The sequence below is a fragment of the Cuculus canorus genome, chromosome 1 (assembly GCF_017976375.1).
Source record: "Cuculus canorus isolate bCucCan1 chromosome 1, bCucCan1.pri, whole genome shotgun sequence".
Classification (NCBI taxonomy): domain Eukaryota; kingdom Metazoa; phylum Chordata; class Aves; order Cuculiformes; family Cuculidae; genus Cuculus; species Cuculus canorus.
The window spans coordinates 70342861-70361338 of record NC_071401.1 but is presented as its reverse complement, the minus strand read 5'-3'; the positions used below and the strand labels follow the sequence as shown (position 1 = coordinate 70361338).

Here is an 18478-nt window from a genome sequence, read left to right as displayed (position 1 = left end):
CTTTTAAAAAAAGTTCTAAGTAATTTGGATCCTAAATTAATTCCTTTGGTTTGTGAAGAGAAATACTTTGACTTTCTGTCCATCCATGTGTTGTTCACTCCACCAACCCTCCTTTGAGAGAATGTTGCTGGTACCCCAGCAACAGGCAATTGATTACTTATTAGTAACATTTTACCATAAAAAGTTTCTCTTTAAAGCCTAGCAGGGCATAAAAAGTATTTAAAACCATCAAACAAATCTATAACCATTTTATGCAGTTCCCAAATGTAAAGCGACTATGTTATTTATATTACTTTTGAATTAGGTGTGCAACCTGTTCCTCTACAAACCATTACTAATGAGAATCCAGCGGGACCAAGTCTTGGGACTATTCCACAAGCACGTTTTCTGTTGGTCATGCTCAACATGTTGACGCTGCAGCATGGTGCTAATACCTTGAGCCTCCTTCTTAATTCTGGCATGCTAGCATTGACGCAAACAGCACTGAGACTGATAGGTATGGGATCTTTTGGTTTCGTGTTTGGAAGAAAGCGCATGACTCTGTACGTTTTATCTCTTGGTGTACCCAAACTGCAGAATGACTTTGCTGCCTCAAGGTAGTACTTAATGCTATTTATCTTTACTCCCCAAAAAAACCCCACATCTGTAAACACAGTTACGAAGGAAATTAGTTTGGCTATGGCCTTTATTTGGTCATGGTTTTCCTCCTAAGCATATGCTTTGGTTATCCTTTGCTAGAATTTAGGAGTGATAGTGTAATTTTGGTGGAAACATTACAAATAAATTGAAAATGGAAAATTTAAAATAGAAACATTAAGAACTGCATTCTCTCTGCTCATTCAGTTTAATTTATTCTACCTATTTAAGCTGTTCCTGGTTTGTGTATTTAAGCTGAAAGCTTTGTTTGTTCTCTTATAAGATGTGTGATGGTTCTTGCCATTATTCAATTTCTTTTGCTTTTTTTTTTTAATTTGATTTTCTTAAATAATAGCAAATATTCTTGTAACTTGTACTTAACTGGAGTGCTTATAAGACGTTTGTCAAAAAAATTTCTGTTAGAACCAGTTAGCCACTGGACTCGTCATTATAATGTCCATTATTTGTAGCTTATTTTTGTTCAACATAAAGCACTTAAAGCTCTCTGCATTTATATCCTAGTTTACTAAAAGCTCATCGGACTTTATCACCTTTTAAGTCAGCTTTGTAATTCGTTGTTGCTTTTACATTATGAACCTATGTGCCTTAACGTTTCAGTGTGACAAAGGTATGTATAAAAAACCTTGTAACTGTTTTTAATTTTGTTCATATTTTTTCCTCTTTAGGACCTAGTTCTGACAACATTGAGGAAGATATGATTGCCTCTTCTCAGGGAGCTTCTGCCACAGTTCTAGAAGAGTCCAGAAAGGAAACTACCCCTGTTCAGCTCCCTGTCTCTGGACCAGAGCTAGCAGCCATGATGAAAATTGGTACCAGAGTGGTGAGAGGGGTAGACTGGAAATGGGGTGATCAGGTACAGCTTCTTTCATACAGATTTAAGTCTGTTAAAATCTGAAGTCTCTGTTCAATGGGCTATGTCTGAATTTTATGGTCAAACTTTGAAGTAATTTTATATTTCAAAGACCAGGGGAATTACCATAAAATATATTAATTAATATAAAATTAAAATTAAAAGAAGTATATTAACTGAGATCTATTAATTCATTACCATAAAATATGTTAAATGACTTCATTTTTGGAGATGCAATTTTTGTAGTGAGACTGTTCTGATTAGTGATTTAACAGGAAATTGGATCACTTGTTTGCTACAATAGTATACGTTTCTAACTAGGTGTGTATTGTAGTATATAACAAAATAAATCTAAACGTGAGTGTTGCTGCGCTTTACTGGGGTAATTTCTTTTGAAGATTGTGAAACGTTCTTGCTGGATTTTGAGACATTGAAGTTTAACAGCAAATAAGAGCAATAGTATTTCTATTTTATGAAATTTGGATATGAATTGTAACTTGAGCATCTCTCTTCTGTCAGGATGGACCCCCTCCAGGTTTGGGTCGTGTGATTGGAGAACTGGGAGAAGATGGCTGGATTAGAGTGCAATGGGACACTGGAAGTACAAATTCTTACAGAATGGGGAAGGAGGGAAAATATGATCTCAAACTAGCTGAGCCACCGCCAGCAACACAGCCCACAACAGAAGATTCAGACACTGAGGATGATTCTGGTAAAAAAAGCAGATTTCTAATAAAAATGGAGGCAGGGTTTTAATTTAATTCCAAAAATTTTCTCTTATGAAAAAGCTCCTTTCACAGGAGAAAATGCTGCATCGAAGAAGATTAACTTAATAGGTGTACATTTCTGTTGAGAATCTTTCTTAAGATTGCTTTATCATGAGAAAGGAGGATAGAAAGGATTGTGTCACATTTGTTGCATGTTCACGAACCAGAGAGAAACAGTATTATCCAACTGAAATAGTTTCAGTTACAGGTATCAGGAGGTATATTTTTTAACGTATATTAATATAATTCTAAAGGGTATTTTTTGTATGGCCTAATTACATACCTATTCACACTGCTTCCTTATTCTAGGCACTGCATTTGAAATTTTTTATGTTGCGTACTTGGAAAAATCTGCACGAAGTATGTGGTTTATATTTTTCTCTTGCAGTTTGAAATAAAGTCTTCATCTCAGATCATCTTAGAGAAATTTTTTATAGCAAATTTCTCGCATCCTGTTTGTTTCAGAATTCTCTGTGAAATAGATTAACTCAATATTAATCTATTCCTTTGCCTTTTCTGTCTTCCTTCAGAAGGAGAACAAGTTGAAAGGAATCTCCACCCTACTTCGATGATGCTGACAAGTACTGTGAATCTGTTGCAGACACTGTGTCTGTCTGCTGGCGTCCATGCTGAAGTCATGCAAAGTGATGCTACCAGGACTTTGTGTGGTCTGCTCCGTATGCTTGTGGAGAGTGGAACAATAGATAAATCAGGTATATTATACAGAAACAACCTGATTCATCTGTGTGCTTCTGTTTTGTGCTTTGTTGTCTTGTAACCTTGTAAATCTTTTGTTACTGGTTTTTAATCTCCTAAGGCCAAAGGCTAGAAGATGTGTTTTTAGAGCTTATAAAATCTTAATTGTTAAGGAAAGCAATGTATGTTATTTTGAGCATTCTTAGACCATAAACAGGAAAAAGCAAGAGAAATATATGAGATATGGAGCATCAGGATGTGTATGCTTGGCTTAGACAATGAATTTTGTAATGTTATTTTTCTATTCAGGGAGAACAGTATGACTAGGTATGTCACATTCATTTCCATAGCTGCTTTATAATTTCAGAAGCAATGCTGTTACTTGCTTTGAAATGAAGTAACGGTATCAGAACGAGAATTGTTTTAAAGGTGTATTTAATAAAATTAAGGCGCTAAAATGGAAGTTAATAGTTCATGTAAAGACAGTGGAGTAGCTCAGTGATATTTGTGCAGCCACCCTCCCACTCTGTGTTTAAATATAGAGAGATACCTAGCTGGTGGAAAAGTCAACTGTTACATGTATATGTCTTTTTGTTTTTAGCTTCCTTGCCAAATAAATTAGTTTATAAAGAACAGCATAGGAGTTGGTGCACGTTGGGATTCATTCGAAGTATAGCACTCATGCCTCAGATGTGCAGCACTCTTAGTACATCTCAGTGGATAACCTTGCTAATGAAAATTGTTGAGGGGCATGAATCTTTCACTGCTGCTTCACTACAGAGACAGGTAATGTGTGTATTTCCAAATTACTTTGATAGGCAACGAATTGAGTATACTCTAGTTGTTTTTAAGGAGAAAAAAAAAAAGTATATTTTAAAAAACAGATGGGAAACACCTTTTTAAGTTGATTTTGAATTAGTTGGAAAAAAGGTAACGCATCGTCTTGTATTTAGGATTCATTGTTTTAAATATGCATCTGTAGGTTTTTGAGCCTTCAGGGCACTGCAGACTGACTTGTTCTCTTGACTAGCCTGAAAGTTTTGTACAGATGAAAGGCCAAAACAGTCTTGCAAGAATGTATTCCAGAAACTCCCATATAATGTTTTCTAGAAGTTGAATAAAGAAAAGACTAACCAAAAGATGGTTAGGAAAAATACGCAATTTCATTTTAACGTTATCAAATTGTGTATTACATACTGTCCCTCCTTCCATAATAAACTGTTAGTATTGTGTTACAGTCTCTCTTAAGAAGCTGCATCTTTGCATCTCATTTTGGTATTGTATTTCCCTTTTCTCCTTTCCTCTTTTCTTTTTTCTTCTTTTTTTCAAACTTTTTTCTTTGTTTTTGTTTACTTTTACCTTTCCTTATCATCTTGTAGTGCCTTTATAATGAGGTTGAAAAGCAACCTTATTATGGAATAACTCTTGCAAGTACTAAGGCTTGGGTATCAAAAGATCTTCTTAATCTTTCCCTTGATAAGACATCAGTATTTTTTAACGAAAGCCGTGTGTCATAAAGGTCTGTGCATTTTTGTGTGATTTTCCAGCAAACTCTTACCAGTATTTTTAGTGTAGTGAGACTTCTGTCATCCTGAGCAGTGCGTTAGAGTCATCTGTGCTGTTCAGAGAATACTTCAAGAGAAATGAGCATTCCTCTTATGCCAGAGTCTAACTTAATAACAAAAAGATGACATCTTGAAGTTTTAGAAAGACCTGTTATTGACAGAGTTTTAAAATAAGGGAGATCTCTTCACTGTTACTGGTCACTTGTATTGTACTGCTCTTCTGGGTAGAAGATGAGGAAGCTCAAAACCTGAAATACTTCTGTTCAAAACCTGAAATACTTCTGTTCAACCCCATTTGCTCTAAGATACTGCAACACTGTGCCTTCCTGTGTTATTCGTCAGTCCTTCACTGATTGTCTGGGTTTAGAGATTCTGTGCTGCGTCTGAGGCCCTAGTTTCACAATAACTACTTTTGGGTGTCACCACAGTTGCTTTTTGCCTTCTTGTATCATTCACCTTTGTATCTCATTATTTAAATTAATTATTTTAATTAAACTTTCATTCTGAAATACGTCGTAGGAAGTAGTTTTAAGTCTGGAATCTGAACAAATCTTCCCATTTTCTATTCCTATTTTTCCAGTGTGTTTTAGTTCTTATGTTGTTTCCCAGTGTGTGTTTGTCTCATGTCCTGTGTATTGAAGAGACTGAATTCACTAATGTAATGTGCCAACAGAATTGTTACTGACTTTGAACTGGCACTTCTTTTAAAAATATTCTTTGAAAACTGGACAGAAGATCAGTACTCTGTAATTACCCGAGCCGGAAAGAAATCGACGTTATAGGATGAACTACAAAGGATGGCTGACTTTTAAAATGTCTTTCTTCTGTACTTAGTATGTTTGACAATGTCTTTAATATTTGGTGACTTAGAGTGGAATAACACTAATTTCCTTCTTTTTTTAGATCCTTGCTGTACATTTATTGAAAGCAGTACTTCCATCCTGGGATAAAAATGAAAGATCCAGAGACATGAAATTTCTTGTAGAAAAACTGTTTGGATTTTTAGGCAGCCTGCTTAGTACTTGTTCTTCAGACATCCCATTGCTCAGAGGTAGAGGAATTTTTCCTCAGTGGCTCATTTTTATGTATATAAAGACGTAAAATTGTTCAGCTGATAACTTCCGTGTGTTTACTTTGTCTTTCCAGAATCTACTCTGAGAAGGAGAAAGGCCAGGCCCCAAGCATCTCTAACTGCCACTCACAGTAGTACTTTAGCAGAAGAGATAGTGGCACTATTGAGGACACTCCATTCGCTCAGCCAGTGGAATGGACTCATAAACAAGTACATCAACTCTCAGCTAACCTCCATCACCCACATCTTTGCAGGAAAACAGTCAGAAGGGGTAGTTTCCACGTTTTAAAATAAGCTCATTTTTATAGCAATATTTATTTTGAAATGATAAATATTGAATGTTTGTAAACAATATTAAGCTTAAATTTGAAACCATTTTTGTATTTGTATATATTTATTTATATGTTTTAATTTTTAAATTGAAGTATGTGTGATTAACTTTGTATTTTAAAGCAGATAAATATACATTTTCTCCCTACAGTTAACTTTATTATTGTTCTTTGTTAGACTGTGTTGGATGACTACTTTCCTGACACTGAGAATCCAGAGGTGGGAGGCCTAATGGCAGTGTTAGCGGTGATTGGTGGCATAGACAGTCGCTTGCGACTGGGTGGACAAGTAGTTCATGATGAATTTGGAGAAGGCACAGTGACACGCATCACCCCAAAAGGGAAGATCACCGTTCAGTTCTACGACATGCGAACGTGCAGAGTGTGCCCTCTGAATCAACTAAAACCAGTAAGTTTGTTTCATTGAGGCTTTGATACAGGGAGGGGTATGGTGCAAAGAAAATTGGTGTTCTTCACTGGGTAAATACATTGGCATTCAGCATGTACAGTGCTCTGAATGCAAATCTAAGGTGGTACTTGAGCGAACCTGTGTAGCGCCTTTAATGCCCATCCTCATTCATTGAGGAGGTGAAACATGATGAGATCTGATCTGAAGTCCTTTGACTTGAGGTAAAATCCCAAGTGATAACAATATGATATATAGCTCTTACATGAGAGGAGCTTATTTATTTGTATTTAACTTGATTTGCTAACTAATGTAGAATCTCTTGCAGGTTTTTGTTAGAATGTTAATCTCAAGTTGGTTAATATGGCTTTAGTGAAAGCACAGTCAAGTGCCAGGTCTTCTTCAGGGACTGCAGTTCTTCCTCGCTCTGAATCTGTCCTGCTTTATCACCAAGTTGACCTGCAATTGTGTGGTACAAACACAGGCTTAGGAGCTATACAAGGAATAGAAATCACCACTAGTTGTTCCTGGTCAAGACCAATAAGATGAATGCTACTTTTTCTCTTCTTCAGTTAATAACCATTGAAACTTTTTGAATAATTTTGTAAAACTTTGGAAAATAGTTACTGGTAATTTTTTGTTTGTTGTTTTGTCTGATTCTTCCCCACCGTGTCCAGCTTCCAGTTGTGGCTTTTAATGTGAACAACTTGCCTTTCACTGAACCTATGCTATCCATTTGGGCTCAGCTAGTAAATCTGGCTGGAAGTAAAATAGAAAAGCAAAGAATGAAGTCTCCCAATCAAGGCCTTTCAGGTACAATTGTTGTTTGTTTTTTGTTTTTTTTTTTTTTAAATAGCTGGATATATACTCTGGAAAAATACTGGTAACCTTAGCTTTTTTCTTGGTCAATATTGAATAGTACATACTTATGAAACAAATTTAGCTAAGAGGTGAATTGCTCTGTGCTGTAAGTGGAATAGTGGGTTTGCTTTGGTGAGAAAATGTAAATAAGGTTTGAGATCGGACCTTTTTGGATTGAATTGTTTATATATTGGATGTATATAACATCTTAATTGCACTTACTTTGCCATATATCACCTGTATAATTGTCCATGTTATGAAAAACAGGGAGGTGGTGTTTTTAGTATCATGAGTCATAGAATGTGTGCAGACTTGTTATCCAGGTGGTGTTCAAACTACCTCATATCGTTGGTATTTTACAAGCTTTCATGCATTGAGTTAAGATGTAAACTGATACTTGGATCAAGGCTGTGTGAACAATAGCCTTGTTTCTCTAATACAAGAGATTCCTGGTGGTAACGGCTGCTTAATATTTCTTACAGGTCAAGTGGATTTGGATCTACTGCGATGTCAGCAATTAAAGCTGTACATACTGAAGGCAGGCCGCGCTCTGCTTTCTCACCAGGATACTCTAAGGCAGATCTTATCTCAGCCAGCTGTTCAGGAGTGTGCATCAAATCCTGCAGGTATTCTGAAATGCAACCTGAGTGTGTTGGTTGTTTAGGTGGTAGATGGAGTATGCGACAATAAACGTTGCTAATGGCAGTTGGAGACTAGAAGTTGGGTTTGCCCTCTAAAGACTAAAAATTGTAAATTCAGGAATTTTTTAACCTTACATATTAAAAAGCATTTTGACTTCGGTTTTGAAGACTAAGTGGATCAAGTGTTTGAAGCTTGAAATATATGTGTTAGCGAAATTAGTAAGCTTGGCAAGCAATTTTAAAAAACTTTTGGGTATTTTGCAGTGGTTTCTTTTTCTGCTTCCAAGCCTAAAGTATGAATTCTCATCTGGCTATTCTTTTTACTTCAAAAGTTTTGCAGTTTTCAGTGAAACAAGTACCAGGATGCAGTGTCTTATGTATAATCTTAAGAGAAGTTTAAGGGATTGTAGTTTTAATCGTTTGAATTCATTCTCCATAAACATTCATTCTGTGTATAAAAATAAAGAAAATAGGTTTGTCAGCATTCAGGATAGCAATTGATGCCCTTATTTGGACATTTGTGAAGCGTGTAATGTCTTTGAATATACTAATATATTTGGTTGCCAAATTTTACAAGATGCAGTGAGTACCCCTAGGGAACTCTTTCCAAGAGGTGTGTTACAGGAAGAAATGACACAATCCAGAAAGTATGCACCATAATTTTGGGGATCAATAAGACTGATGGTTGTCTATATAAACCAGTTTATCCTGGAAGGACCTCTGTGTAATAATCTTATTGTAAAAAGGTGAACTCGAAGATACCTGTGCAAATTTGCTGTCCACTGATCAGTTTCTGCTAGACATGTTCTAGGTGTATTGTAGTAAAACTAGGATTTATCTAGACATTTTTCATTTGTTTATTTTTTTAATGTATGGGTATTGTGACACAGATTATTTAGTCTTAAATGCATGATTCTTGTGGAGAAGAAATATGGGAGAAGTAACTGTTTTTAATCAACTAACAGGCCTCAGAATAAGTCTTCTGATTGACCTGTATTACATGGTTTTGGTTAAAATAATGTTTTTGTTTCAAGAGGATGGAGCAGTTGCCTCTCCCGACATAGGAGATATGTCTCCTGAAGGACCTCAGCCTCCCATGATTCTTTTACAGCAACTTTTGTCAGCTGCTACACAACCATCACCTGTGAAAGCAATATTTGACAAACAAGAGCTTGAGGTAAAGTCTGTTTTCTGCTAATAAGTAACCTAATAAGTAAGTCTTTCTGATTCACTTTCAATTGAAACTTGCTGAGGTATAGGCTTAAAAATAAAGTGACACTGAACTCTTTTGGACAAATAACCTTCAATTTCAAGCACATGTACACAGAAAACATACTAAATATGCTTGTTTTACCTGAACTGATTTACTTGTTCATTTAGGCTGCTGCTCTGGCAGTATGCCAGTATCTGGCTGTAGAGTCTACACACCCTTCAACTCCAGTGTTTGAAGACTGCAGCTCTAGTGAAGCTACAACACCCATCACAGTGCAACATATCCGTCCAACAAAAGTGAAGAAGTGCAAGCAATCTCCAATTCCACCCCTCCCCATTGTGGTTCAACTTATGGAAATGGGATTTCCTAGGAAAAACATAGAATTTGCACTAAAATCTCTGTCTGGAACCTCTGGCAGTGCTTCTGGATTACCAGGTATTTCATTTAGCTAAACCAATGCTGTTAGAAAGTGAAGGAAAGTTGTAAGCAGATTAAAAATGCTACTTACAAGGAAGCAATCATTACTTCTCTTTTTGGATACCATCTTAAGAATGACATAGGAAAAAAAGTTAAAGACAGACTGAGTTTGTTTTCCTTATTAGGAGTGGAAGCCCTGGTTGGCTGGTTGTTGGATCACCCTGATGTTCAAATTACTGATCTCTCTGATGCCGATACTATCTCTGATGAATACTCAGATGAGGAAGTAGCAGAGGAGGTGGAAGAAGCTGAAGCTGCTTGCCCTGTAGTAAGTATCAACTTATTAAGGCCAAAGTCATACTATCTGGCTGCAAATTTTGTAGTTCTTTTATGAACTTGGTTGGAGTGCGAAGACATTCTGTTGTCCCAAGCTTTCAAGACTGTAACAAGGACCATGTTTGCCATATGTTTCTGAGGCATGTCATAAAAGAACTCAAGAAAAATCTATAAATATTTATGTACGAGTAGGACAGAGGAAGAGTGGAATGCAAGTAGATGTTTCACTAGCAGTAAGTATCCCTGATAACTGGTCCCAGTTTCATCTAAAATGGTCAATGCTATAGTGGAATATTTGTAAAGGACTTTAACGACTCTTTTTCTTTTTTTTTTATTTCATTCCCCCTCCTTGCCTCCCTTCCTTCTTTTTGAAAAACAGTAGTAGATTAGCTACAAGGGGTGACTGAAGTGTTGGTGAATAAATGGCTAAAAGTGAAATAACTTATCTTTTTTCTTATAAAAGCCATTTTCACTTATGGGTAATAAAATGACCTTTATGATCCCTATTGAGTGTGATGGCTTTAATGTAAATTCATCTTAAGTCTATGCTGACTTCTAGGAACTGTTTTAGTAAGGATTTCCCAATAAAATGAAATAGGTTCTGTATTTCTATTTATTTTTAAGGAGTTATGTTGAGTTTTATGAAAAATGTGGGATTTTGCAATTGAAGGAAACAGATTACATTTTGAAGGAAATTAGCTTGACATTGAATTCTGGTGTCTTTCAGTATTGCAGCAAGAAACTGTTACGTATTGCTTTGAATTAAAAAGACTTCTAATGCTCAAAACCACAAATTTTTTTGAAACTTCTCATTAGAGCCTGGAATGCAATAGTTCTGTAAAAAAAAAATTAAGTTAATCACATCTTGAAAGGAATGATTCCCTACAATCTTATCTTTTTCTTTGCCAGCTTGTTTTTCTAAGGGAATACTTTAAATCTCAATGTATTATATAACAAAAAAAAATTACTAGTGTCTTTTAGATACTGTAGTTGCACCAGGGGAGGTTTAGATTGGATTTAGAAAAAAATGTCTTTGCTGAAGGAGTGGTAAAGTACTACAACAGGCAGCCCAGGGAAATGGTGGAGCCTCCATCCCTGGAGGCATTACAAAATTGTGTAGACGTGGCACTTCGGGACATGGTTTAGTAGGCACAGTGGTATTGAACTTGATGATCTTGGAGATCTTTTCCAACCTAAATGATTCTATGATTGTATAGATCACTTCACCACTGTTTGGTTTTTTTTTTTTTGCCTCTCCAAAAAAGTAGCCTAAGAAGTGGAATGTTAATGTATGTCTGCAAGGCTAAGCAGACTACTCGCAAATCCTCTTTGCTCTAATTTTCTTTGGCAAGCACATTTCACAAAAGCAACTTGCAGCTTGTTTCACACAGTTTGAAAATTTGCAGTTACCTTCCTTGGCAAGTCAGTTTAAAAACTAAACTCTAGATCAAATTAAAGTAGATTGTAAATGTGAGTTGACCTATTGAAGATTTTTCTCACTTTGTCATGCAACGATGTGTTTGTTTTTGTTGGGTTATCTTCAGGCTCTGGTAACACTTTTATTTGTCTAAATTTAAAACAAATTTTGTAACTGTTGTGTGTTTATTTTGGATTTTTTCTAGCCAAGTGGTGCTGTTGTAACAGAGAGCCAGACCTATAAGAAACGAGCTGATTTCTTAAGTAATGATGACTACGCTGTGTATGTGAGGGAGAATATTCAGGTAAACAGGGTGATGAAAATTTATATCAAAACTACTTTCCTTTTGGTACAAAAGTCTTTCCATAGCTAAGGCATTCTGTTGTCCTTTTCTTGTAGGTGGGAATGATGGTTAGGTGCTGCAGAACCTATGAGGAGGTTTGTGAAGGAGATGTAGGCAAAGTTATTAAGTTGGATCGAGATGGATTGCATGACCTAAATGTACAGTGTGATTGGCAACAAAAGGGTGGTACTTACTGGGTCAGATATATCCACGTTGAGCTTTTAGGTAAGTTCATTGTTATCTACTTTGTATTGAAAAACTGAATAATACCCTAGGGAAGACTTATTTTTGGGGGGAAGAAACTCACTTACCATGCATTTATTCTTGTAACTGTTAGGATTCCCACCTCAGAGTTCTGCCTCTCATATCAAGATAGGTGACAAAGTGCGTGTGAAAAGCTCTGTTACCACACCCAAATACAAATGGGGATCAGTTACTCACAGAAGTGTTGGAGTTGTCAAAGGTAATGTATATTCAGAACGGGGCATGGGGAGATAATAAAGCTGGAAAACACATAGGCTTTCTGCAGTATTTAACAAGAGAATCTTCTAGACAGACTTACACTGTTTTGTGGAATATTGCATGACGATGAGAGACTATAGGATGCATTTGATGTCTGTGACTAATTCATAATCTGTGGCAGCCTATTTTATTGGTGTGCTCATCTGCTTTTTTGAGCTGCTCCATTCACATATAGTAAAAATCCTTAAGAATTTGTGCACCTTCCTGTTGCGGTTCTCATTTATGCTGTGAATGAATGATGAATAGTTTTCCTTTAAGAAGTAAATCTAACTTGAAGACTTTACATGGAAGGGAGGAGAAAGTGTGTTAACTAGTGTCAAGATATAAGGGATGTCACAGAAGTATTCTGTTGGGCACAGATTCTTTGAAGAGATACAGATTTTGATCGTACTATATTTGTGCATACAAGTACTCTCCCTTTGGGAACTGTTAAAAAAAACCCGAAAAGTTCAGAGTCAAGAAATTTAAATAGAATAATATAAATCTTCAAAAAGTCTTTAGAATGCCTTTTCCCTCTATCCCTTTTCAGGCTATCTGATTAGGTTAATATATGGTTCCATTAAGATTGCTTTTGAAAGTAGCTTTTATTATGCATTTCTACTTTGATGTTGCACTGGACTCTTTCTGCCTAATTTTATAGAGATTTGCAACACATTGTATTTTCTACATGTTTTTATCACAGCTTTTAGTGCCAATGGAAAAGATGTCATTGTAGATTTCCCTCAGCAATCACATTGGACTGGCTTATTGTCAGAAATGGAACTGGTTCCCAGCATTCATCCTGGAGTCACGTAAGTCATGATTTACATTTTTATTAAAGTATGTGGGTTATCCTTCAGCATTATTGTCTTGATTCCACTATCTTGACTCATGTTACAATTAATTTGTACTATGAAAACTGCTAGAAATATATTTACTTACTCTTTTGTGAAAGCAGGTGTGATGGCTGTCAGATGTTTCCTATCAATGGGCCTAGATTCAAATGCAGAAACTGTGATGATTTTGACTTTTGTGAAACCTGTTTTAAAACCAGGAAGCATAACACCCGACATACTTTTGGCCGGATAAATGAGCCAGGTAAGTTTCAGAATCTATGCATTTCTTAGATTCATTTAAAATGCACTGAATTTGCTTTTTTTAAAAAAAGTCTTACATAAATGTAATTAAACTAGTGTTCAGACTAACCTTCCAGACAACAAAATGTTTTTAGTAGTGCTACCTTTGCATGTGGTAGACTACACCAAAACATCAGCCCTAAAGCATTCTTCATAGTGTTGAAGTTTAACAAATATGGCTGCTTGGCAGTAATTCTTTGTTCTAGAACTGAGTTTTCAGCTACACTAAGAGTAAAACATAAATATTTTAATCCTCCTGCCTTTTGTTATCAGCCTAAATGTGTAGGTGGCTGGAATCCTCATGACAGCAGATGCAACTTGATATACCTAGGATGCCTTCTCACACCTTAGTTGCGTTTCAGTAATTTTGCCTGTCAATGTGCCTCGTTTTGTCCATGATGTGGAGACTCCAGAGAGGTGCAGTAGCAAAGGGAAGCTTTTTGAAAGATTCACAATCAGAATTTCTTGTTTCTAGGGCAAGAACAGGTGCAGCCATTTTAACTCAATGTTTGGGGTTTTGTATTATTATGCGAAACTCACCTGACACTAGCGTTCATTACTTCTTTCTCCACCTGTCTAAAGATCAGTCTAATATCTAGTATTTGGAAGGTGATGCTGGCTTCTGGACTAATTACCTTTGTATTTATTCATAGCCAATCTAATTAGTTTGGAAAATGAATTATACTGATTCTCTACCAGAAATCATGAACATGCATTGTGTGTGTATGATGGTTTGTTTAGAGAGCAAGACTTTCCATTAAGAAATCAATTAATGCGATTGTGTGAATCTGTAATCCTTGCCGTTCCCCTGGATAGTGTAGAGGAGTTACAATATTCTTTTGGTCAGGTTTTCTAGAATCTACAAAGATTAGTGAAGGTAAGAAGAAGTGTTTTTTTGCAGGGAGGATGCCAACAACTTGCTAAACCAGCTCATTCTTGAACATGATACAGAATTCTTGGGTGTTGTAACTTAGCTACATCTGTTCTCTTGTAAGGGATTTATCTTGAGAGTTGGTTGCATATTTTTTGTATGCTATGGTGGTGTACAAAATTCATGTGCTATAGGCCTGAATTTGAATTTGAATACAAATTTTGATTTGTATTTCAAAAGGAAGGACCCTTTCGAGTGGCTGTTTAATCAAGAATATTAGCCTTTCAAGGATTCTGACAGTTTAGAGGTTGTACTGTATTGTCATTTGATTTTAGGAATTACTTTTTGTATCTTACATTCCTGAAGAGTAATTTTTCTTAATTTTTTTTTGTTATTTTTTTTTTACTAAATTAAGCTTAATTTCTTGGTACAAAATAATCATAAATGTAGGAATATAACGTCAGATGTATTCTGTATGCCAGATGACAGGCATGAAAACTGTCAAAGTGTTTGTGACATGCTTCTGTATTCTACTTTTAGACTACATACCTGAAATCTTTGGTTTGTTATCCTTTCATGTGCTAATGGGTTTAAGGAAGACAATTTTCTTTGAGAGGTACGTGCTTAAACTTTCATTTAACCATGCAGGTCAATCTCCAGTGTTTTGTGGACGTTCTGGAAAACAGCTGAAGAGGCGGCATAGTAGCCAGCGGGGAATGTTACTGGATGATTGGTCAAGAATAGTTAAGAATTTAAATGTCTCATCTTCTGTGAATCAGGCTTCACGTCTTATTGATGGCAGTGAGCAGTGCTGGCAGTCTTCTGGCTCACAAGGGAAGGTAACAATGTGAAATGTGAAAAGCCCTCTCTTCTTACTAGCTAAAACTGCTTCCAAGCACTCCCTCACTTGCACAGAATCATGGCATATCTCAAGCTGGAAAGGACCCATGACGATCATCCAGTCCAGTTTCCTGATCCTTGTAGGACAAAAAAGTTGTGCAGATGCTCCTTGAACTGTGACAAACTTGGTGCCATGACCACATCCCTGGGCAGTCTGTTCAAGTGACCAGCCACCTTCTCAATGGAGAACCTTTTCCTAATGTCCAATCTGAACTTCCCCTGATGCATCTTCATTCTTTTTCCTGAAATCCTATCACTGGTCACCAGAGAGGAGATCAGTGCTTCCCCTTCTGCTGCCCTCGTTGAGGAACTTGTGGATGGCCATGAGGTCACTCCTCAGCCTTCTGTTCTCGACACGAACAAACCAAGTGACTTGTAAGTCTTACCCTTGAGACCTGTCACTGTTTTGGGTGCTCTCCTCTGAAGAGTTTGTCCTTCTTATAATGAGGTGCCCAAAACTGCACATAGTACTCAAAATGGAGCTGCACCAGGGTGGTGTAGGGTGGGGCAATCACCTCCTTGTCCAGCTACCTGTGCTATACTTGATGTGCACCCCAGGACGTGGTTGGTCATTTTGGCTTCCAGGGCACCTTGTTGACTGAAATTCAACTTGCCATTAACTCCAACATCCACATCTCTTTCTGTGGTGCTCCTGTCCCGCCTCTCTCCCCCTAGTTTGTGCACGTAAGCAGGATTATCCCATCTCAGGTAGAGAATGTAGTACTTGCTCTTGTTAAATGTCATGCAGTTAGTTGTTGCCCAGCTCTCTGTTCTGTGCAGATGTCTCTGTAAGGTCTCCCTGCACTCAAGGGAGCCCTCAGCTCCTCCTAGTTCAATGTCATCTGCAGACTCGCTTAGTGCACGTTCCACTCCCGTGTCTGTCATTTACAAAAAACATTGTTCCCTGGTTTATGGTTTACAAGTCTTATTGCCCGCAGCACGGCTCTGTGGCCAGCCTAGGCACTGAGATTTGTGGCTAGGCCTCTGTCCAGTGTATTTTGATGCTCTGTGGATGGCTATACTGAGAATGGCCCCAAGTACCCTTTCTTCTGGTTGTCTGCAGACTGTAACCAGTCAAAGATTTACGTTACGTACCATTTTTTGATCTCCGGTGGTATTGTGCTTTCTCACTTTTCTTAATGGTGTTGCTCTTGGGCGAAATAAATAATTTGCTGCAACTGTTTCTCTTGTATTTGGAAGCTGGACAGGCAAGAAGTTCACAAAGTCATTATGCTTTGCAGCTGATGTGTACTGTTCACAAATGCTTATTATACTTTCTTCAGAAACAGCACACTTGTTAACTGTACAATGATCCTAAGAATACTTTCTGAAAATTATATTCTCTGTGCTTCACCTAGCACTGGATTCGCTTGGAGATTTTTCCAGATGTTCTTGTTCACAGACTTAAGATGATAGTGGACCCTGCAGACAGCAGCTACATGCCCTCTTTGGTTGTAGTTTCAGGTACGTGCATATTCTCTGAGAAGTCTGAAAAATATATATATTTATTTTTTTTTACCTTCAACAGGAGGTATTTGTCTGGCTTCAGCTAGCTTAGTCATTTATTTAACATGCGTAGTACCTTTTTATGAAACAAACGTCATTTGTTAAAATGTTTTTCTCTATATGTTTTCTTTTCTAGGGGGGAATTCCTTAAATAACCTTATAGAGCTGAAGACAATCAATATAAATCCTACAGACACCACAGTGCCTCTTCTCAGTGATTGTACAGAAGTAAGTGAGGTTTGTGTGAGAATTACTCTTATATGCAGCAGGAAGTTATTTTGCTGCGAGAGATTGATGAAAAACACTGTAGTGATTATTAAAGCACAGTATTCTACTTTTCCTCTAAATTGGCACAATTTTTGGCAGTTTACTAAAGTTGATTATCCTGAAAAGTTTTACTGTAATCAGAGTAGTAAAGATATTTTAGGTTTTTTGATGTAAGTCAGTGTATACTTATGAACCAAGAAGACATCCCAATAAACTTAAATTTGGGGATACTGTAGGTGGGTGATCAAGCTTATTTTGAATAGTTGTTCTGATCTTTTTAAGTAACAGGAAGTAGGAATGCATAATGGTATTTTTTTATATTGGAAGTGAAATAGTTCTCAAATTAATGAGGCTGTAGGTTTATCTTAAAAGTATTTATCTTAAAGTATGAATTATGTAGATTATGAAGATTTAAATAACTTTGTTACAGTCAAATTTTTTCTTTGTAGTACCACAGGTATATTGAGATTGCAATCAAACAGTGCAGGAGCTCTGGAATTGATTGCAAAATACACGGCCTCAGCATATTGGGACGTATACGTGCAGAGGATGAAGATTTAGCTGCAGTCCCTTTTCTTGCTTCAGATAATGAGGAAGAGGATGATGATAAAGCTAACACTGGGAGGTAGGTAACTGCGAGGATGGGGCAGGAAATGATAGAGAAACCATAGTGTCTATATATTCCAGTCAGGAGATTATTGTAAGGAGAGCAACTTAATTAGGTTGAATGGTAGTAAAGGGAAATCCATGTTTTAGTTTATCAGAATTGTAAGTAGCTATTTGTTGATAAATAAAAACTTTAAGATTATCACACTGGTGTAGGGGGTAGCATTTCGTACAACTCTTCTGCTTCTAAAGTATACTTGGAGTTGAAAACCTAGCTAAAAACTTGTTGTGTGTTTGCATCTTGTACATGACATGTGTGTATTTACCACTGCTCAGGAGAATATTCTGGGTTTTTTTGGTTTTATTTGTTAACTGTGGTGCTGTAGTTTGAGTACTGAAACTGTTCCAAGCTGTAAAAGCAATAAATACAGTAAAAAGATGCCTACGATGTAACATGCAGGTTGCTAGACTGACTTAGGTTTTTTTTTTCCATATGTTCAGTCTTGTTAGAAAGAAAGCAGCTGGGCTGGAATCGGCAGCTACAATAAGAACCAAAGTGTTTGTTTGGGGACTGAATGACAAAGACCAATTGGGAGGGCTAAAAGGTTCCAAGGTATGTTTGTGTTTTTTTGTACTTCTATACAAACCAGAAACAGGTGAAAATAAAATGTACAAGTCTTGCACAACTCAAAATTAATTCAGACTTAATCAGAATTTTACACTCTATTTTCAAAAGATATGAAGTGTAGATTTTAGTAGCTTTTTACTGTGAAGACATGTAGATGTCTTGTAGGGTGGAAAACTGGTGAAAGTTTGCATTTCTGTTGTTGCTCTGAAATCCAGTTTGATTTTTAGCAGCCAATTAATCATTTGCTTTAGATGATAGTGAACTCATTGTTCTAAAGATGTGTTACACTCTATACCTATTCTGTTCCTTTTGAGTTTGCGTGCATGAGATGAAGGTATTGGTGAACTTTTTCTGTGTATTAGTTTTATTAGGACCTGGTGCAGTAATTGGGATGAAAAAAAGTTGAATGCTAATCTTTTGACTGATGTAACTCGATTAAAATTCAGTGTAATTCAAGAGGAATGTTAGCCGTCTGCAGCCATTTATCCATAGT

The 18478-nt window shown here is 36.7% G+C and overlaps 1 protein-coding gene across 2 annotated transcripts in view; it reads left to right on the top strand.

The window, feature by feature from the left end:
* Positions 1-18478, top strand: part of HERC2 (HECT and RLD domain containing E3 ubiquitin protein ligase 2) — a 110733-nt gene that overhangs the window by 50344 nt on the left and 41911 nt on the right. For both annotated transcript variants that reach the window (XM_054058424.1, XM_054058415.1), the window contains exons 35-57: positions 305-496; positions 1323-1510; positions 2027-2219; positions 2805-2987; positions 3572-3756; positions 5439-5586; positions 5682-5878; positions 6115-6345; positions 7020-7155; positions 7686-7829; positions 8879-9021; positions 9225-9492; positions 9660-9802; positions 11433-11531; positions 11627-11795; positions 11908-12033; positions 12775-12883; positions 13030-13169; positions 14727-14917; positions 16337-16442; positions 16621-16712; positions 17201-17376; positions 17859-17970. In XM_054058424.1, coding sequence (XP_053914399.1) covers positions 305-496; positions 1323-1510; positions 2027-2219; positions 2805-2987; positions 3572-3756; positions 5439-5586; positions 5682-5878; positions 6115-6345; positions 7020-7155; positions 7686-7829; positions 8879-9021; positions 9225-9492; positions 9660-9802; positions 11433-11531; positions 11627-11795; positions 11908-12033; positions 12775-12883; positions 13030-13169; positions 14727-14917; positions 16337-16442; positions 16621-16712; positions 17201-17376; positions 17859-17970 — 3671 coding nt within the window. The remainder of the gene's footprint in view (positions 1-304; positions 497-1322; positions 1511-2026; positions 2220-2804; positions 2988-3571; positions 3757-5438; positions 5587-5681; positions 5879-6114; positions 6346-7019; positions 7156-7685; positions 7830-8878; positions 9022-9224; positions 9493-9659; positions 9803-11432; positions 11532-11626; positions 11796-11907; positions 12034-12774; positions 12884-13029; positions 13170-14726; positions 14918-16336; positions 16443-16620; positions 16713-17200; positions 17377-17858; positions 17971-18478) is intronic.